Genomic DNA, 22,746 nt, shown 5'->3' on the forward strand with positions numbered 1-22,746 from the left:
CATATTCCCCCAAAATGTCTCATAGAAGACGGAGGGCGAAAAACAGTAACTGAAGAGTACCCTCTCATAAAAAACCCCAATCTCTCGAATCTCCCAACTTTCAATCGATTTCTCCACAGAAATCGAATCTTCTTCTTTGTTTTCTGGTTAATGGGTTCGAACCCTTTCTTAGTCTGAATCAAGTATCTATTGTGTTCATCTAATGTCGATGGACATCGAGCAGAAGCAAGCGGAGTTCATCGAATTCTTCGTCAAACAAGCAGAGAATCACAAAGGAGAGTCTCTAGCTAATGTAATCATCGAAGCGACTTCGCACTCATCTTTATTCGCTTTTTCTGAGATCGTATCGGTCCCTAATGTTAGCGAGGTTAGAATCTCATCCATGGTTAATTTCGTTATTTATTCACTTATTCTGGTTTTTTTGTTTTTTGTTTTTTGTGTTCTCTGTTGATTTATTTCTTATAATTTTTCACTAAATTGTTTGTAGGTATCTATGTATGTTATATTATGTGTTCATGCTTTTAATGTTACATGCCATCATGTAGTTGATAATATGTGTATGTATGTGGCATGTGGAGAGTAAACTCATGCTATTTACAGTCTTTACTGTGCATACATAATATATACATGCATACATACATACATGGGCGTATACACATATACACCTGTGCTTGTCATAGATACGTGATGCACATATACATGTTTCAAAATCTGGGAATGTCTTAATGTATCGACCCATATGAAACATTGACCCCAAAAAATTGAATGCTTCGGGATTCGGAAATATATCAGAATGTTTCGGTTGAGACAGTATTGGTTTCCCTCTTCACTGGAACATTGCTTCGAGACTAGATTTTAAACCTTGCAGATGTATACTCATTTTGTATATGAATTTGATATTTTTATTTCTTGTCTATGCAGCTTCAAGGGACAAAGTATTCTGTATTTCTTGATCTGCTACGTTTATTTGCTCACGGAACATGGAGTGATTACAAGAGTGAGTCTATAAAAGGGGGAAAAAAGTCTCTAGGATTGTTTCGAATGAAAATTGATATTTATTTGATTGTTTATGGGCTGATTATGATCATTGATATATGATATTCTTGTTTGTCTCTTATCTTCTACTTATTGATTAAGATGTGCACATTGTAGATGCTCAAGTATTTTCTCCAATGTGAAGAAAAATTTGATTTCTGTTTTATTAGTTATTGTTGCACTATTTGACCTTGATTTGGAGCAACATGACAAAAAGACAGCTTTCTTGCATGGTGATTTAAATATATATATAGGGTCATGTTTGGCAACCTATGTTTGGCCATACATGTTTTGTCCTACATGGGTTAGAAGTTTTGGAAGGGCTGATTTTTGGTGAGGATGATCTCTATGGAGAGGAGATCATCCTCACCAAAAATCAGCTCATTCCAAAACCTCTAACCCCATCTGAAGTGGTTTACAAAAAAGGGACGGTCCATGATTATTCAGCTTGTAACCATGGGGCTCGAAGTTTTGGAATGGGGTGATTTTTGGTGAGGATGATCTCCTCACCATAGAGATCATCCTCACCAAAAATCAGCCCATTCCAAAACCTCTAACCCATGTAAGACAAAACACGTAGGGCAAAATGTAGGGTAAAATGTATGGGTTTAAAGTTTAAGATATATATATATATATATAAATAAGCACGAATAATAGATTTATATGCATCAAGTATATGGGTTTAAAGTTTATGATAAAGAAGAAAACATCTACAAGCTGAATAAGTCACTGTACATGTGAAATAACTTCCCTGATGGGTCACTAGTCAATACGTTGCTATATATCATGGGGTTCTTATTATTTGTAAAATTATGTAAATCAACAAATTGAAGGCTATGCCTAGTAGAAATTTGAAATTGATCTAGGAGTTGCACATGAAGTTCCTGTAATGGAGAGATACAAATATAGAAAGATAGGTAGGTATTGTTTATTGCAAAAGGAAGTATGTGCAAAACGGTTTTGTAGTTTCAAGATGGAGAACACTAAGACAGTAAGTACTCTATTAGTTGCTTGCTTTAGCTTTTTAAGCTATGTTAACTCCCTGTTCAAATGATGAGCAAGATTACATTTATTGGGTTCCATGATTTATGCTCTGATGTGTACTATCAGAAAATTTACATGCAATTAGTGTGGCTAGTAGGAAGATGGAATATTTTGTAAAAGAGCATTAGCAAGTAGTGAAGTTGGTATATACTAATTTATGTACTTATGGATTGTGTTTTAAAAGACTTAAGCCTTGCGGTGTAGGCTTACTGCCTCAAGGCTTAAGCCTTTTTAAAAACATTCAAGGCTTAAGCCTCAGTCATAAAAGGCGTAAGTCACAAGGCTTAAGCCTCAACCTAGATCTAAAAATGTGAACAGTGGGTCCATTGTTTTGATTTTTTTTTGTTGATTTTACTTATATACCCCTCCTAATGTCTTTTAATTACTAAAAGCTCTTAGGTTTTTAGGTTAAAAAACATAAGATGTGGAGAAAAATCTCAAAATATCTCTTTCTAACCCTATTTCCCCCTACGTAAAGATTTGTTCATTGAGCTCCCAATACTTATTTGATTTTGATTTCGTTGCTTCCTACAAGTTTCTTACAAAAATTGTGGTCAAATATATGCATCAAATCTAAGATTTACTAGGTATTTGAGGTATGTGGTTATTATGTGCGTTTTCTTTAAGTTTTTTTTTCCTTTTTCAAAATCTCATTTTTTCTCTTTTGTTTTGTGTTTTATTCTTCCTATTAAATTGATGGTGGCTGCTAATAATGCTTGAAGGAAGTGAATAGAGGTGGAGGTAATAGTAAACCCCCGCATGGAAGCATAGGGATGAAGTTGATGGACCAAATACGGGTTCAAAGAGAACTTATATCTATTTAAAATGTGTTTATGGTTCTAAAATAATAAAAGGAACGGTCAAGAGGTTGAAATACCATCTTGCGAGTAGTAGAAAAAATGTTGCTCTATGCCTACTTGTATTCAAAGATGTTACAAAGGAGATGAAAGCCTATTGTTCTAAAATAATAAAAGGAGGGGTCAAGAGGTTGAAAGATCATCTTGCGAGTAGTAGAAAAAATGTTACTCCATACCCACATGTACCCGAAGATGTTAAGAAGGAGATGAAAGCCTATTTGTTGAAGGGGTAAGAAAAGAAGATGATTAACCAGGAACAATTACATAGTATTGGAATTGGATTTATTCTTTGCACTAATTACTAAACACAATAACTTTTTTTAACCAACGTTGTTTTCCCATGAAATAAAGCATCCTCATGGAAGAAGAAGACTTGAGTGTTGCGAAACTGAAGGGCTTTGAAGGGATTATGTTTTCTATGGAAGCAAAAAGATTCTTGGTGAAGAAACTCTGGAGGAAAAATAATTATGTTGTTTTGGTGGGAGAAGTTAACAGAAGAAGGTCCTATTTGATAGATTTTACCTAGGAAGAGGTGAAATGGTTACAAGTTTTTCTTCGTGATGCGTTGATTTTCCCTCTCGAGAAGTCAATATTGACAAAATCAAATTCAGAATTAGACATCAAAATCGTAGAAAGGGGTTCAAATAAAAACGGTACCTTCATACACATCTTGAATGTGCGGGATGGTAAGGGTTTGTTAACTTTGTTTGTTCCAAGAGGAAGAAAGGATCAAGGGTGGAAAAACTTGGCAAAAGTTGGAATTGAGAAAAGTTTGTTGGTGTTACAGTTACCTCCATTGGGCGGAATCATAGGAAAAAGGGTGTGGAAGGAAATGGGCAGCGCAGAGGGGATTGAAGAGTCACAAAAAACTTTAGAGGAGGTTGAATAAACTCAACTGAGCAAGGAGGTGGTGGAGGTGAGTGAGTATAGGGAGAAGTTTGTGGTGGTTACTAGAACAGAAAATAATGAAGTTACAAAGGATTCGATGAAGGTAATCCAATTATTAGAGTAGGCTCTGCGGTTATTTCACTCCGATATTGGTGGGTGGAATGTAATTAGGTGTCAGATTTGTGGTTTGAAGGAGAAACGGGTGGAGTTGTGGTGGTTACCAATGTTCCTCTGGGATTTTAAAACTCTTGCAGAAATTGGGAGGGCTTTGGGAAAGAGGGGGGGGGGGGTAGTGGAAGTTGATGAAGCCTCAAAAAATTTGGATGTTCTTTGAGTGGCGACATCAAAGTGGCAACATGCAGAGCATCAATTCCTTGATCAATTGGGATACAATGTGGGAGGTTCTTGTACAAAATAATATTGCGGACAATAAAGCTAGAAAATAGAAAGACTGGATCAAATGCAAGGGTGGATGATCCAGAAGGGTACTTATTTTCAGAAACAAAATTTTGTTGGGATGAAGAGGAGCAAATTGGACTAGACATGGGTAAGATGGAGAAGATGAAGCTTGGGGGTAACAAGGTGGATCTAGGATTGACAATTCTTAAAACAAACCAAGGGCTAGTTTCGAAACCCAGGGGTAAAGTTAGTTCAAATTTCATTAATGAATTATTACTTGATTAAAAGCACTTTAGTTTCTTTCACATCTTGAAGATGTGCATGTAAGACTCAAGATTCTCATTGCAAATTTTGTCAATGCCGGTGTTGCATCTCCATAATCAATCCACCAATTTTCTATTACCATAATAATACAAGTATAATAAATTATTCAAATATTAAAAACTTTGTTTTTTGATGGGTAAGCTGGACTTAACCCACGACCTCAAAGTTGTTTTGCAATGTGTCAAACCAACTGAGCTATGGGTTTAAGCCCTAGTCAAATGTTGAAACTTAACGTATAGATTAACTTAAAAAGAATTAAAAGTCAAAAACTTACCCGGACCACACTTCTTTCTTGTATATATTGCTTAATTGATATACAAAAAAGCCTTATGTGTGAAGTCATCAATTTGCAAGTGAGCCTCCTCTCTCTCTGTTTGATCTACAATCAACTTCTCCCTACAACTATACAATCCAATTTTTTTTATTTTTGATTGGTAAAGATAATTTTATTAAAAAACCAACTAGGGGGGGGGGGGGGTCGAGGAGACCAACCCAAAACAAAGAAAAGAAACAAAGCAAAAGAGATACAACAGCCAACAAGGCCCACAAATTACACTCGTGACAAAGAGCACACCCTATCCTACCTCACCACAAAATCTTTAAAGAAAATCCCTTTAAACTTCTTATAAAGTTTGCTCCAAGAAAACATGAGCTCCAAAATAGAGAGAATCAGACAACCTCTCTCCCTCGAAAATGCATCGATTACGCCCTTTCTAAATACCCCAGCAAACTGCGAATGAAGCCAAAACCCAAAGAATCCACTTTGAAGATAAGAAAGCTCCTCCCCACGTCAGGCAAGATTCCAAAGCCGACTTGACTGATTTGGGGAAGCATCCTACTAAACCAAACAACGTTAAGAAATGTGAACAAATGTGATGTGCCACTTGGCAATGAATGAGAAGATGGTCCACCGTTTCCGCCTGGGACTTGCACATAAAGTATTGATTTGGCGAAATAAAGCCTCTCTTAATTAACTGATCACCGTTGTGAGTCTCCCTAGAGTTGCCAACCAAAGAAACGCTGATATCTTTGGAGGGATCTTGCCACCCCAGACAAAAGTGTGAGGAAAAGACATCATAGAACTATGCGTTATACCCTTGTATAAAGACTTCATCGTAAACTTTCCATTCGTAGAAGCCCCCCCACACTCTCTGGTCTTCCAAGAAGCACTCCCAATTTCTACTCTCTACCAAAGAGCATAACCTCCCTACACTATCCACCTCCCAATCATTAAACGTTCTTCTAAAGCCAAAGTCCCAGTTAATCACCCCGTTATCAATAATTTTGAAACTGGAGATAAACTGATTCTTCTTCATCGACAACGCAAAAAGCTCTGGGAATTGGTCCTTAATGGGTCCATCCCCACACCACCAATCCTCCTAAAATCTAACCTTACACCCCCTCCCCACCTTACATTTCACTTTTTTCTTAAAAATCGGAAGTCTTCTGAGGATACCTTTCCATACCCCACAACTCAGTGCACCTTTAGTCGGACCACTCTCCCACCCATTCTCATTCACCCCATACTTGTCCACAATTACTTTTTTCCACAGACTCTCCCTTTCCTCTCCGAACCTCCAAAGTCATTTCTCCAACAAAACCGAATTCATGAAGCCAAAACTACGGAAACCCAACCCCCCATTCTTCTTGGGCAAGCATAACTTCCTTTAACTCACCCAGTGGTATTTTCTAGCACCATCTTTTCCATGCCACAGAAACTTCTGACAAATTTTTTCTAATTGAACTTCCACACTCCTCGGTAAGGAAAACAGAGAAAATGTGTAAATGGGGATACTTGCCAACACACTTTTAATAAGAGTAATCTTCCCCCCTTTCGATAAAAGCTTAGACTTCCAAGTGCTAAGTTTCTTCCTCATCCTGTCAATAACCGGCTCCCAAATTTCCTTACTAGAATAACTCGTTCCTAAAGGAAGCCCCAAATACGTGAACGGAAGTGTCCCCATTTGGACCCCCAACAAAGCCGCCGCTGCCAACAAAGCTGCCGTTGCCTACAACCAAAATTTGACTTCACGGGGAATAGAGAAATTGAGCTCATAATGATATTAGGGATTTAAAAAATATGTGGCAGCATAAAGATGTTGATATAACTAAAAGCTTCACCTTTGATCTACTATCTCCCATATTGGTTTATACTTAACTTCATCCCCACCGAAATTCTTTACAATTTCTTCTTTTTGAAAATCCATATACCTATATATAAAATCATTGTTGGCCCTTTTTCAGAATTCACCCTCCTCAAAATACCTACCAAGTGTTTCATGATCTTTATTGCAAAAAACTTATCACACCAAAAATTTGTCCTTCAAAACTAATTCTTTCACTTCATTTCCTTCTTTTTTCTTTGTTTAAGAGTTACTTGCCCACTTTTCCTGGGCAAAGATGGACTCAAAAGGTGGCTTACATTGCATTGTACTCCACAATGTTAAGGAGGCAGTAGCTTCGGGTCACTACAGGTCAAATAATCTTCCTCTTTATTTAGCTTCTCATCAATGCTAGCATCCACTCATGGCCATAGATAAAATTAGCCCCCTTCCTTACATTCTTTAATGAAAGGGCATGTCTAAGCAACTAATCGATTTCTTCAAGCATCAAATCTATGCAATGAGCCGCACTAGGAGTCCAATATAATCTTGTTCCCGTTGCTATTAATATAGCCCCGACAACCTTCATGTTGGATGCATTATCTGTCACAACCAACAAAATAAAATCCTCCCCAACCTCATCAACCACTTTATCTAACACTTGGAACATCAAATTAGCATATTTAATTGCATCAGATACATCAATAGATCTTAGAAATGCACTCTTTTATGGATTATCAACAAAGAAATTAATCAATTGTCTCCCACCGATGTCCTTCCAACCTTCTACCATAATAGTAACCTTAGATTGTGCCCATGTTTTCTTGTATTCATCCATCATCTTGTCTATAGTTTTTACCTCTTCCTTCAAAATCCATGTACGCATTTCATGTGAAGTTGGTGGCTTCAAACTCATCTCATAAGAACCAACTGAGTGTATCATGTTAACAAATGGTAGACTATTATATACATCGAAAGAAATTGTGTTTTCAAAAAATAAAAAAAATAAATTTCAGTGTCCAAGCACGCTAGGTTTATCAACTCTTTCTAATTTATAATTGTTGGAGCATTTTGTTGGACTTGGAGTAGTGAATTTAACTGCTGTCATACAGGCACCAACACCATCCCATGATTGTTTACCCTCACCAGAAGTAGTAGATGCCATAAGAAATAAGTCTAATTCACAAACCACAATTCGTAGAAGTCGAAACCTGAAAAAAATTCGAAAACTTATCGGAGTTCCAAACGAACAAAATAAAGGTGGAGGATGATGGAGAATAATCCTATGAGTGGTGTGGTTTGCGTAGGGATGCCTAGTGGTTGTGAACTAAATAAAAAAATTCCAAAAGTTAGGGTTTCGACCTCTAAACTTTGAACTAGTTCCAATTGTGTTGAAACTTCAAACCAACACTAACAAACCTTCAATCAAATTTTAGATATACATCTAGGTTTGAAGCAAACACCAATAAACCTTAGAACACTTGTTCACACCAAAATCAAAGCCAAGAGAAAAAAAATTGAAGGAAGGAAGCATAAGAAAGGAAGAACCCTAGATCTCTATCTTAAATTAGTGCTTTGATACCATTTAGAAATCTAGGTTAATGGAGAAGAGAGAAGAAAAAAATAGGGAGAAGAAATTATAGAGAGAGGCCTCTTTTCTCCCTATTTATATTAAATTTGGCCAAAAGACCAATATACTCTTTTTACGATAATTTAAATTCTAACAATATATTTCTTATTATTTTGTAGGCAAGAAGGATACTTTATATATATGGGTGGCATTTGGAGGCCCTAAAGAGAGCTAAACATTTTTTCAATGTATAGGTTAGAAGTTCTAGAATGGGCTGATTTTTGGTGAGGATGATCTCCTCGAAGTTCTAGAATGGGCTGATTTTTAGTGAGGATGATTTCCTTGATAACTTCTAACCCCATCAAAAGTGGTTTACAAAAAGTGGATGGTCCACGATTCTTCAACTTGTAAACTAGGGTTGGAAGGTTTTTTGTGAGGATGATCTCTACATTTTGAAAATGTTTGGCTCTCTTTAGGGCCTTCGAATGCTTCCCTATAAATATTTGTAGGTGTAGATAGTAAATAACAAACAATAAGTGATTGAGATCCAACAAAGGAAATTTTAGTTATAAAACAAATGAATTTGAGATGAATCAATTCAAGTCTATTTGTGAGAGTTTGACATGAATTTATATTAATTAAAAGAGTCAAAAGACAAAAATGCCCTTAGAGATAAGAAATAAAATAATAGGCTATCACTACTAAATAATTATGACTAAAATAACAACTAGATTATTTTCAATACTCCCTCTCAAGTTGGAGCAAATATATCAACTAAACCCAGCTTGACAAGGTGCGAATTAGTGATAGACGGATCAACAGACTTCGTAAGCATATTGGCAAGCTGATCTGAAGAAGGAACGAAGACTGTCTGAAATTCACTAGATCGAACTTTCTCCCTGAGAGAGTGAATATCAACCTCAATATGTTTAATTCTTTCATGAAGAACTGAGTTAGAAGCAAGCATAATAGCAGACTTGTTATCACAGAACAAAGTAAATGAATCATAAGCAAGAAAACCCAACTCTGTCGGCAAAGATTGAAGCCAAATTAGTTCACATGTACCAAGAGCCATAGTACGATACTCAACTTCAGCAGAGGAATGAGATACAACATTCTGTTTCTTACTTTTCTACGAGATAAGATTATTACCATAAAAAGTACAAAAACTTGAGGTAGATCTCCTATTTATGAGAGAGCCAACATAATTGGTATTTGTAAAATAAGACAAATGCGGCTGAGCAGTGGAAGAGTAGAAAAACCCAAGACTAGGACGCGACTTCAAGTATCGAAGAATGTGATAAACTACATCAAAATGAGAAGTACACGGAATATGCATGAACTTGCTGACTACACTGACCGCAAAGGACAAGTCGGGTCTAGTGTTAGTCAGATAAATCAGATGACTTACAAGTCTTTAATAAGAAGAATGATTCGATAAAAGATCGTCAGAATCAGCTTGAAGGCGATTTTGATCTATAGGAGAGGAAGTAGGACGACAACCAAGCATCCCAGTATCCTGAAGTAGATCCAATGTGTATTTACGCTGAGATAGCGATATACCACGGCGAGAGCAGGCCACTTCTATCCCCAAGAAATACTTAAGTGGATCCAAGTCCTTAATCTTAAAAACACAACCCAATAATATCTTTACCTTGTTAATTCACTGTGTATCATCTCCAGTCACAATGATGTCATTCACATAGACCAAAACAATGATGCAACGACCATCTACTCCTCGACGAACAAAGCAAGTATGATTTGAGTGACATCTAGAAAGCTCCATAGAAAGAATGACCTCAGAAAATCATTGAAACCAGGCTCGCGGGGACTGTTTTAGGCCATACAAAGATTTAAGAAGTCGGTATACCTTCCTAGAATACTCCCCCTGAAGACGAAACTTTGGAGGAGGGTCCATATAAATAACTTTAGTCAAATCACCATTTAGAAATGCGTTCTTCACATCAAGTTGGTGAAGTGGCCTGGAGTTACACACAAATAGAGAGATAAGAAGTCGAACAATGGAGAGTTTGGCGGCAATAACAAACGTGGTATCAAATTTTTTTTCTAGGGTTTGTGTAAACTCCTGAGCAACTAGTACCATATGCAAGATATTTCACAGTGAAAACCCATTTACAATCAATGGTTCACTTTCCAGATGGAAGGGTAACAAGCTCCCACGTATTATTGTTCTGCAAAGCATCCATTTCAACAGTCATAACTTTAGTCCATTGAGAATCTCGCAAAGCTTCTGATGCAGACTGAGGAACTTGAATAGAATCAATGACTGCAAGGTAGGCCTGATCAGAGAAAGAAAGACCCTGATAGGAAACAAACTGGGCAATAAGATGATTAGTGACACACCCCCGCTTACCTTTGCAAAGGGCAATAGGTAAGTAAGAGTTAGAAATAGAAAGAATGAGAATAGGTATATATGTGGAAGAAGAAGATGGTATACCTGAATCTAAGAAGGAGGGTGGCAGGAGTGTAAAGGGGTGAAGGCGATGAGTATAGACTTGAAGTGGCGGTAAAGATGGAGGAAAAATTGGAGAAGGTAGCACTATAAGAGACGGGTCCTACAAAGTAGATGTAGCATGAAAGTATGAAACATTTTTAAAAAAAGTAACATCAGAGTGGATGATACGGTGAGAAATTGGATCATAACACCGATATCCCTTGGACATAGAGGAGTAACTCAAGAAAACGCAGTGAATGGCTTTGTCATCCAATTTTGTACGATTGGGTGTCTTGTCCTGAACAAAACACGTGCACCGAAAGACTTGAGGTGTGATAGGGAAGAAAATGCTATCAGGTTGAAGGACATGAATAGGTACCTGTCCCTCTAAAGTGCGACTCTGAACACGGTGAAGAAGAAAAGTCGTAGTGAGGACTGTCATATTCCAATATGCCTTTGGAACATACATTCCTCGAAGAAGACAGTGGATACTGTTTATGAGGTGGCGATTCTTGCGTTCTACTACCTTGTTCTGCTCAGGAGCATAAGTACAAGTCAACTGGTGAAGCATGCCATGCTCATGAAGATGGGAGTGAATCCCATTAGATATATATTCCCCCTCCCCCAATTATTAGACCTAAGGGATTTAACATTTATATTGTATTGAATCTGAATCATTTTAATGAAGTTAACAAAAATTGGGAGCACCTCAAAACGACAACGCATTAAATAAACCCAAGTGCAACGTGAATAGTCATCTATAAATGTAACATAATATCGATGACCATTAAAGGCAGTAACGGGGGAAGGCCTTCACACATTAGGATGAACTAAATCAAATATTGCATTAAATCGATGCATACGAGGAATATAAGAACTACGTGTGTTTAGAAAGTTCACACACAGAGCACTGAAATTATGTCCACTACAGGCAGTTTTAAAAGTAGGAAATAAAGAATATAAGTGTTGAAAATTGGCATGTCCTAAGCGAGCATGCCATAAATCTAGTGTTTGTGATGAAAATGTGTGGCTGCCAGATGATGGAAGCACAGAAGCCGGAGCAGTAGTAGGTTGAGATCCAAACATGTCAAAAATCCTCCTTGAAGTTAGGTCTTGAAAAATACAGTGAGTATGAAAAAAGGTAACTGAGCAAGGTGAACTTCTCTATGGGTGGTGGAAAAATTAGAATAAGTAAAGTAATTAGATTCACTGGTTATGTGATCAGAGGCACCAGAATCAATAATCCATGTCAGAAGAGTAGAGCTAGACTGAGTGACATTGAATGCAGAGAATGTACCTGGAGGTGTAGTAATAGAGGCCATAGTAGAAGAGGAGTGAGTGTGAGCATGAATTTGATCCCCAACAATAGTAGCAATCTGAGTCTGTAGCTATTGCAAATCAATTGTGCTAAGTAAAGGAGGGTCAGTGAGAGGGATAGATGATGACTCCACTGTAGCAGCAAGAGGGGCAGTTTGTCCCAAAGACGAAGTGGAGGAAGATCGTAGTATCAGATGAAGATAGAGCTGAAAGTAGCGGGTCTTCTCATGATTAGTCTTTTCATAATGACTACAAATAAGGCCACTCCCTTTACCATGACCATGGCTACTAGGGTCACGATTCCCTGGTCCAAGGGTACGAGAGTCGGAGAAACTCAAGTTGGTAGTTAAGGCCATTTGATCTGTAACTAGAGCAGAAAGAATGCTAGGGACTTGAGTTTGAGCAAGAGCAATACGGCGACGACGCTCATCACTGTCAATGGTCGCAAATATCTCAAATAAAGAAGGTAAGGGAGTGGTGTTGAGGATCTGTGTTCGAAGTGTTTCAAACTCTGGATGGAGTCCCATAAGAAATTGATAGGTTTAATGTCACATAATCGATTGTCTCAGAAGACAACTCGGCCATAGACTCATAATGAGAAAGTTCCTTCCAACGTGACTGAAGGAATCAAAAGTAATCGGCTACACTTTGTGTCCCTTGGGTAGCTTGGACAATGCCTCAATAAAGCTCATAAATCCTCAAGTCATTCTTGACGTGTACGTAAGTCTGAGTAAGTGCTGACCATAAAGATGGAACTGTCTCATGATACATGGACATGGTATAGATGCGTTGTTCCATGGAGTTGAATAACCACTCAAGGATAGTGTAGTTGTTGATTTCCCATGATTCAAATTTAGGATCAGTAACTAGTGATTTAGTAACAGTCCCAGAGAGCCACCCAGATTTTCCTCTACTACCTAGATAGAATCGCATAGATCGGGACCATGACTGAAAGTTCCGGCCATCAAGAAGAGCAGTGGTGATACGTTGGGCTGAAAGATTTGCCTCAAGAGTCGGATTATAATGCTTAGACTCTGGATTTGTCGGTATTACATGCATGGAAAGAAGTAACTTTGGTTTGAAGGGAGATCTCTGGTAGTATTGGCTCAAGGTGGAATAAACCACAGGTAGAAAGGGCAGCAACTCTGTCACAAGACTTCACTCAGCCCATACAACAACTGGTAGAAAGGGCAGCAACTCTGTCTCAGGACTTTACCAATCCACACAGCAATCCAGTTGTTTGTTGTAAGTCTCCACAGAACCCACAGAACAGTTCTGCAGTTGTTGCAGGTCCCAAACAACAATCTTGCTGCTATTGCAGGTCTCCACAGTAGACCAAACAACAGTCCCAATGCTGTCGTAGGTCTCTTCAACAGCCCAAACAGCAGAAACAGCTGTCCCAATGCTGTCACAGGTCTCCACAACAACCCAAATAACAGAAACAACAATCCCAATGCTGTCGCAGGTCTCCACAACAGCTCAAACAATAGTTCTATTGTTGTCGTAAGTCCATAGAGAGGCCAACAACTCTGTTGCAACACACAGATAGTAGTGATAAGCAGCCCAAACAATAGTTCTATTGTTGTCGTAGGTCCATGGAGAGGCCAACAACTCTGTTGCAACACACAGATAGTAGTGATAAGCAGCCCAAACAACAAATCAACAGTTATATTACTGTCGCACCTCTTCAAAGAGTCTTGCTGCTATTGCAGGTCTCTATAGGGAGTCTAGAAACTATCGCAGGTCCTCAGAGAGTTCAACAACTTTGTTGCAACACAAAGAAAACAGCAAAAAACAGCCTAAACAACAAATCAGCAGTTTTACTGCTGTCACACCTCTTCAAAGAGTCTTGCTACTATCGCAGGTCTCCACAGGAAGTCTAGAAACTGTTGTCGCAGGCCTCAAACGTAGTTGCACCTCTTTGAAGAGTCTTACTGCTATCGCAAATCTCCACAGGAAGTCTAGAAACTGTTGTCACAAGAATCCCTAACATAGGGTATAAACACAACGCATTATTGCAGCATGTGATAAAAAAAAGAAAAATTAAAAGACCTCCGAAGGGGAGAGATCGAATGAGGTTGACTCTGGGTTAGGGTTTAGTGAATAAGGAGAATAAAGATCAAAAGTGAGAAGGAGGGGGAGGGGGGGGGGGGAGGGGGGAATTCCTTGGCTTTGATACCAAGAAGAATTTGAGAAGAATCAATTCAAGTCTCTTTGTGAGAGCTTGACAGGAATTTATATTAATTAAAAGAGTCAAAAGACAGAAACGCCCTTATAGATAAGAAAAAAAATAACAGACTATCACTACTAAATAATTATGACTAAAATAGCAATTAGATTATTTTCAATAAAAACAACGTATTGGGAGGGCTTAGACTCATAGCTCAGTTGGTTTGACAAATTGCAAAGCAACTTCGAGGTCGTGGGTTCAAGTCCAACTTACCCATCAGAAAAAAAAAAAAAAAAAAAAAACTATTGAGATATTTTGGCTATAACTCTTTTGGCATGCTTTGGTGTTTGCTTCAATGGGTTCTTCATGAGTAACTACCTGCATTGATTTGTGTAACAATCTTTTTCCACCTAAGATGGCAGTGATAGGTGTGGAAAGCAATTGTGACGATGACCCTTTTCATTTTGGTTGGCAAGTGGGATGTATGGATGCCGAAGTTCAAACTTTCTTGCAAGATCTTTGAATCATATTTCTCAACCTTCATCTGTTGGCAGGATGATTTTTCCTTTGTGGTTGTTTTCTTGGTATCCTATTGCCTGTTAATGCCACCCTGTATCTGTTTTATACCCCAACTAATGTTTGGCATGCATCGTGTAAGTTTTAACTGATGATATGTTGGAAAAAATGTTTTATGTTTTTTCGTAATAAAATTTTGGTCTGGAGCCTTTTATTAGATGTATAATTTGGCTGGTTGTTTCTTATTCGATATTGCTTCTCTTAATGCTTATTATAATTTGAAATATAAATATGAAGGGATAAACACCCGCTGATTAGGTATTTAGTCCCAACGGGGATTTGTTGTTAAGCCACTCCTGATTTCTCCTCTTTGAAAACACATGAAATATGTGAAGACATCAATGCTTACAGCATGTTACAATGGCTTTCTCACTGGGATATGTATGACTTACAGGTAATGCTAACTGTCTTCCACCTTTGGTACCCGATCAAGTTCGCAAGCTAAAGCAACTTAGTGTCCTTACATTGGCTGAGACAAACAAGGTATTTGGTTTTATTGATTTCTGACCACAATTATTTTCAACTTCATCATTGAAACCTTAACTCAATGATTTGGGCACAATTATTTCCTAGTTCTTGATCCTTTTGGTTGTTGCCAACTGGTCATAAGATTTTACCAGTCTTGTAGACTCATTGGAATTTGCAATAGCTTGTGTCTTCTAGGGTTTTAACAAATGTCAGACCTGCTTGATAAAGTAATCATGATCACTGGATCAGGGTTTTCCTTTATATTGAGGGTCACCAAACGAACTACATGCAGAGTCGAAATAGTATCTTTTATGCTTATTTTTTATGAGTGTCAGAACTTCATGGCATTTTATTAAAACTCAGATGTTTTTTGTTGTGTCAGTAAAGCATTAAGTGTAAAACATGGTCGAGTCAAAATCGAGCCCCTTTTTAAGCGTACCCGATAAAAAAGTCTGCCCGACCCAGCTAGGCTCATGACATGTTCCACCTATGATAGGGCTTGTTGAGTTTTTCTGTTTCCATTTAACTTGATTCAAAAGTAATTTGATTCATGGAATTCTTTCATTAAAAGAATATGAACTACACAGTTTAGAACGAATTGATGACTTTTTATTTATTTATTTGATATTTTAATTTTTAAATTTTATTATGGCGTCTTAATTACTTTATCTATTCAATTTAGTTGGATTTTGGTAGCCAGAAAAAGCTGGGTTCAGGGGACAGGTTCCTCAACCTTGTTCTGAAGTACATCAAATCTCTATATGTTTCTTTTCTTTGTATGCCTTTTAGGATGATATGTGACACATTTTGGTTATGCAATCTTTCTTCATCAACTCGCATGGAAACTGTAAACGTTATAGCATCTAATGATTGATGTTCCAGGTACTCCCTTATGATCGACTAATGCTGGAGCTAGATGTTTCAAATGTACGTGAACTTGAAGACTTTCTTATCAATGAGTGCATGTATGCGGTAAGCCTTCTTCCTGCTTGGTGTTTTCCTTTGTCTGTTTTATATACCTGAGCATGAGATGGGACAGCATCATCTTCACTGTCCAATGGAGTAGGAAAGAAGGGGAACCGGTAATCCTAGTTTAGAAGTATCACCAGAATCACCCACCTTTCTTCAGTGTGACATTTTTGTTGATTGGTAAAGGAGATTATTTATTAGAAAAAAAGCGGAGGCCAAGGAGGCCACCTAAAGAGGAATACAAGAAAACAAAAACAACACTCAAGCTCTACAAATAATATGCCATCTATACAGGAAATCCTCCAAAAAATAATTCTCTAAACTCCTTGGAAAGTTTTCTCCAAAAGAAGAGTAACCCCATAATCAACAACAATACCGTCTGCAGAGTATGCTACTTCCCCTCAAAAGCTCTATTATTCATCTATTCCGTTCAGTCCAGATTCCCGAACACATGGCAGAAAGAGTTAAACACCAGAGTATTATTTCTTTCCAGTTCAAACCCAAAATCTTCCAACACCTCCAAAAGAGAATGGGGAAAATACCATGAAGTTTAAAAAGGAAGCAAAAAATGTGACCAAATTTCTCTAGAGAAGGGACAATGAATGAGCATATGATTGATTGATTCCCCCAGCAAACTTACAAAGGAAACAAAAATTAACCGAGGTGATGCCCCTAGCCATAAGATGATTCAAAGTAAGAATTTTTGCCCAAAGTTGCCGACCAAATGAAGTAAATGAATTTTTGCCCAAAGTTCCCTCTCCGACACCCACACCTGAATGAGGAAGTCACACTCCCACCCAAATTTGGTCCCACCATATTTAGCTTTGATCACCTCTTTCCACATGCTATTACTTTCATTCCCAAATCACCAAAGTCATTTACCTAAGAGTAGGTCTTAAAACGGGTCGGGTTCGGCTTGGATATGAGTATGTCCATAGTCATCTTCGGATTCTACTAGCTAAAATCATATTCGAATCATTTTGCTTTCATTAATTCCATATCCGGATCCGATCTGACTGAATTAATTGATTCGGGTTGGTCGGGTCGAATAAAGTCAAACCGTTAAAGGTTATTTCAAATAAAATTTCTAAAGTATGGTCAAATAGTGATTTGAACTCAAGACCTCTCCTTTTTGAAGAGAGACCTTGACCACTACATTTAACTATTGTTGGTTAATGAAAGATAGCTTAAAAAATATAACTTGCAAAATAATATATCATTCAGATCTTGGCGGATATAGTGATGGATCTGTATTCGACCTAGATCCGATTTGGGTCAGGGGACATCAACCCATATCCAACCCATATTTTAATTCAGATATACTTGAAGGAATCAAACCCAATAAATTTGGATTCGGATCACTTGGATTTCAGATAAAATCTATCCCATTTTAAGCCCTAACTAAGAGTGCCTCATTCATCGCTCCAATCTTCTCGGTGCCCAACCCACCCTTTTTTTTGAGACAATAGATTTGACTCTACTTCTGGAACTTAGCTTTCCCACTTTTGTCATTCCAATGAAAGTCCTTGATTAGTTTCTCTATTTTTAATTATACACTCTTTGGCATGGAAAACAGAGACAAAGTAAATTGGGATGCTAGACTAAGTGTTCTTGATCAGTGTTACCCTCATCCCAAAAAAGAAAAAAAGAAAAAAAGAAATTTCCCTTTCCACGAACCAATTCTCCTTCCTAATCGCTCTATGACTTGGTCCCAAATTGCCTTATTCCTATGAGCTGTTCCTAATGGGAGACCTAAATTGGAAGAGGGAAAAGAGTCCACCTGACAATCAGAGAAAAGAGTCCTAAGCAAAGCTGCAAGAAGAGGAAGATTTGCCATTGGGCCCATCCCAAAGGTTTTGCTCTTTGCTAACCTTGATGTTGCTTAAAAGCAGACTAACACCCCTCTAAGAAATTGAACTTGATCCATAGAGTCCTCTAAAAATAATGACCGTGTTATCCGCAAATTGTAAATGGGATATCAATGGACCAATCTCCTTAACTTTGAATAAAAAAATTCCTTTATTTGGGTGGCCCTTTTCAACAAACAGTTTAAGACTTCCACCACCATAATAAAAAATAAGGGTGATAAGGGATCTCCTTGTGTTAGATCTCTTGACCTCTTAAAGTGAGGATGCTGATGACACATTTTATAATCCACCCAATCCATTTGACTCCAAATCCGATGTGGCCCATAAGGTATCTTAGGCACTCGCATGTCAATTTTGCAGACCAATCCTGAAATTCCTGACTTAACTCTAGAGTCGATACACTCATTGACGATTAAGGCTCCATCTAAAATCTATCTTCCTCGCACAAAAGCATCTTGCTCAAGGCCCATAATGTCACCCATGATCTCTTTTGTCTTGAAGCTAGAGTTTTTTAAATGATCTGGCACGCAAACCCCACCTAACTAATTGGTCTTAGATATTTAATATCCTCAACTGCCACCTTCTTAGACATCAAATCCAAGAACGTACTATTAGAACATTGATCTAAGAAGCCTTCTTCTGGGAAATCATTAACATCAGATCATCCCCCACTATGTCCCAACAAGCTTTAAAAAAGGCCATCGAGAACCATCCAGATTTGAGGCTTTGTCTCCACTCATGCTTAAGACATCCAAATTATCCAAGGGACAGTTGTCCCCCCCTATCAATCTTTATCCCCCCATAAAGGGGGGTTGTGATTTAATCTCACCATGAATCTCAATGAAAACTTTTTTACTTTATTGTCTTTTCCCTTCTCCCCCTTTTTCAATAATAACCCTTCGACTTTAATGTCTTTCCTCTTCTATCCCCTTAACCCCAAAGAGGATGCTTGTGTCGTAGGCATGGGCAAACTCTAGTGTGTGCAGCATGCATCACAAATCACAATTATGTGGCCGCCTTATAAAACAAGAAGAGGAATGAAGGGAAATGACCAAGTGAAATACTAACTCAAGCAAGGTAGTTGCTGATTAGCTTGCTAAAGTATAGCATGAATCTAAGAAAACACATCATCATCAATGCCTTACCTAATTTTTTTTGGTTTTGTTGAATGGATATGTTCATTCAATTCTTTATAAGGCCCCATCTTTTGTTAATTCTTGTGTTTGTTTTATCTCTTTCTACCTCAATCCATTTTCTTTTTCTTCTTTCTCTTGTTCTTTTGGAACCTTCAATTTGCATGTTCACTTCAACTTGGTTGTTATCTGTATTCATTTTACATGAAAAAATCATCTCAATTGGCATTTTCATGAATGCATGATTTCTAATTTAATCTTGTCTTTCTAATTATCCATCTCCGCATTCTCATCTTTGCTATGTTTAATCTACAAACGTCTTTTTTCTTCATTGCCAACATTTTGCTCCATAAAACGTAATTGGTCTTGACATCCTAAGTACCTCAATCCTTATAAATAATGGCAACATGATATGGAAAATAATTGATTTGGGATATTTGTTGTCATCAATTTTTATTTGCCGTTCCTCTTTATATGTGCCATTAATAAATTTTCAGACCATTTATTTTGTCTTAGTCCTACTTATTCTAAAACCTTTGGTCTCCAAAATAGCTTTCTAGAATTCTACTTTTGCATTGACTTTTCTTTGAAGTCTAATCAACTAATATTGTGTCATCTGCAAATAACATACACCAAGGGGCCTACTCTTGATTATGATCAGTTACTTCATCAATAACTAGAGCAAATAGATTTAGACTCAAAGTTGATCCTCAACGTAAACCAATTCTAATTAGGAATGCGTGCTTCTTCTCACCATTTATTCTCACTAGTTTTATATATGTCAATGCATCCACTTGGGGCACCTTCTTTCACAATGCACATCATATGTTTTACTATGTACTTTCTCATAAGCTTTCACTAAATCATTAGAAATCCTTTGAAAATCCCTTTCTTTTCTCAAAACTACTTCATCATTTGTTCAAGTAAAAGGATTGCCTTGATGGTTGACCTTCTATACATAAAACGGAATTGGTTATGAAATATTTTTGTTTTATCACTCTTTCCCATAACTCAGTGTGTGACTCAAATGTTACATGTGATATACAAATATCAAAATCAAAAGAGAAATAAGGCATATTAATTATCACACAGCCCTAATATGAGAACACAGATTGTGATGAAAAATATGATATTCCTGATGTAAAAATGCATAACAAAGATTTACTTCATTTACTTCACTGGTAGAAAAAGCAATAATTAAAACAAAAAAGAAGGGTAGCTACTCTGTTTTTATGTCAAAAGGGATGGCCCACTAAGAGAAAATGGTTAGTTTTGATACAAATCTAAAAAAACCTGTGAGAAGACCGAAAGTCGTCTTTCAAGATGGTTGGATCAAGATTACCCATGAAAAATCTCTTTGCAAGTGAACCCTAAGGAACGCCAAGGCCAATCAATGTTGGCAACTATTCAAAATCTTTCAAGAAAGTACTAATCAATCAAAAGTCCCCTCACAAGTTCTCATAATCAATTGTTTATAGAAAAATTAAAATCCTAAAACCTGGCTTAAGACCTTAGAAACAAATCCTTTCAATTCATCTCAAGTAACATAATATTTTTCTAATAACACTTAAAATACCCCTACTTTTCTTCACTTATAATGTACTAAAACTTTCAATATATTTTTGACATCCAAAATATCAAATTCTGTTCAAAAGTCATGGAAGGGACCGAAATTTGGGGAATTTTTAGAAAATTATTTTTGTTATTTGAGATGAATGGTTAGGATTTGTTTCTTAGGTTTTAAGATTTTGTTTTCTCATAAATAGTTGATTACGATAACTTGTAAGGGGACTTTGATTGATTAATAATATTGAAAGCTTTTGACTTTGATAACATTGGTTAGCCTTGATGTTCCTTAGGGTTCACTTGCTAAGTGATATTGATGGTTTATTTATGATTCTACCATCTTGAAAGACTATTTTTAGTCTTACAGTTTTTTTTTTGGGTTGATTTTGTATGAAAATCAAACCATTTTTCTTAGTGGGAATTTTTTTGATCGATAAAGATAAATTTATTAATAAAAACCAATCCGGGGGGGGGGGGGGGGTTGAGAGGAGACCAACCCAAAACAAACAAAAGAAACAAAACAAAAAGAAATACAACAGCCAAACGGGACTAACCAATTACTCTCCGACAAAGAACAAACCTTATCCCACCTCACAACAAAATCTTCAAAGAAAATCCCTTTGAACTCATTATAAAGTTTGCTCCAAGAAAATATGAACTCTAAAATAGAGAGAATTAATCCATCCAATGTGGACTCTTTCCCCTCAAAGATGCAACGATTACGCCCTTTTCAAATACCCCAACAAATTGTGAATGGAGCCAAGAACCAGAGAATCCATTTCGAGGACATGAAAGATCCTCCCTATGTTAGCCAAGATTCCAAAGCTAACTTGACTGATTTGGGGAAGCAACCTACTAAACCAAACAATGCTAAGAAATGCGATCAAATTTGATGAGCCACCTGGCAATGAATGAGAAGATAGTCCACCGTTTCCGCCTGAGATTTGCACATACAACATTGATTTGGTGAAATAAACCCTCTTTTAATCAGCTGGTCCATGTTGCGAGTCTCCCTAGAGTCGCCAACTAAAGAAACGTTGAAATCTTTGGGGGAATATAGCCACCCCAGACAAAAGTGTGAGGAAAGGTTGTCACAGAATTATGCGCAATGCCTTCGTATAAAGACTTCACCATAAATTTCCCATCCGTAGAACCCCCCACACTCTTTGATCCTCCAAGAAGCTCTCCCAATTTCTACTATTTACCAAAGAACATAGCTTCCCTACATTATCCACCTCCCAATCATTAAACGTTCTTCTAAAACCAAAATCCCAGTTAATCACCCCGTTATTTATAGTCTTAAAACAAGAGATAAATTGATTCTTCTTTAGTGACAACTCGAAAAGATCCGGGAATTGATCTTTAATGGGTCCATTCCCACACCACCAGTCCTCTTATAATCTGACCTTACTCCCCCTCCCCACCTTACATTTCACTCTTTTCTTAAATATCGGGAGTCTTCTAAGTATGTCTTTCCACACCCACACCCCAACGCACCTCTAGCCGGACCATTCTCCCACCCATTCTCATTCACCCCATACTTATCCCCAATTACTTTTCTCCAAAGACTTTCCCCCTTCCTCTCTGAACCTCCAAAGCCACTTCCCCAATAACACCGAGTTCATGGAACTAAAACGACGGAAACCCAACCCCCCATTCTTCTTAGGCAAGCATAACTTCCTCCAACTCACCCAGTAGTGTATTCTAGTGCCATCTTTTCCATGCCATAGAAACTTCTGACAGATTTTCTCTAATTGAACTTCCACACTTCTTGGCAAGGAAAACAAATAAAAAGTGTAAATGGGGATACTAGTGAAAACACTTTTAATGAGAGTAATCTTCCCCCTTTTGATAAAAGCTTAGACTTCCAAGAGCTGAGTTTCCTCCTCATCCTATTCACATCCAGCTTCCAAATCTCCATACTGGAATAACCTGTTCCCAAGGGAAGTCCCAAATACGTGGATGGAAGGGCCCCCGATTGGAATCCCAACAACGCCGATATTGT

At 37.5% G+C, this 22,746-nt stretch overlaps 1 protein-coding gene across 6 annotated transcripts in view; it reads left to right on the plus strand.

Annotated features, from left to right (window-relative positions):
• The window catches only part of LOC147391300 (COP9 signalosome complex subunit 7-like), a 36,551-nt gene continuing 13,805 nt past the window's right edge, over positions 1-22,746 (plus strand). For 4 of the 6 annotated variants that reach the window (XM_086460068.1, XM_086460069.1, XM_086460066.1 and 1 more), the window contains exons 1-4: positions 2-367; positions 922-997; positions 15,132-15,220; positions 16,088-16,177. In XM_086460068.1, the coding sequence (XP_086316194.1) occupies positions 203-367; positions 922-997; positions 15,132-15,220; positions 16,088-16,177 (420 nt within the window). In that variant the 5' untranslated portion in view covers positions 2-202. Of the gene's footprint in view, positions 368-921; positions 998-15,131; positions 15,221-16,087; positions 16,178-22,746 lie in introns of all 6 variants that reach the window. The other 2 variants (XM_086460070.1, XM_086460071.1) reach the window with 1 other exon arrangement.

This window comes from Akebia trifoliata, chromosome 11, assembly GCF_017979445.1.
Source record: "Akebia trifoliata isolate Shusen 1 chromosome 11, ASM1797944v1, whole genome shotgun sequence".
In the NCBI taxonomy this organism is placed as follows: domain Eukaryota; kingdom Viridiplantae; phylum Streptophyta; class Magnoliopsida; order Ranunculales; family Lardizabalaceae; genus Akebia; species Akebia trifoliata.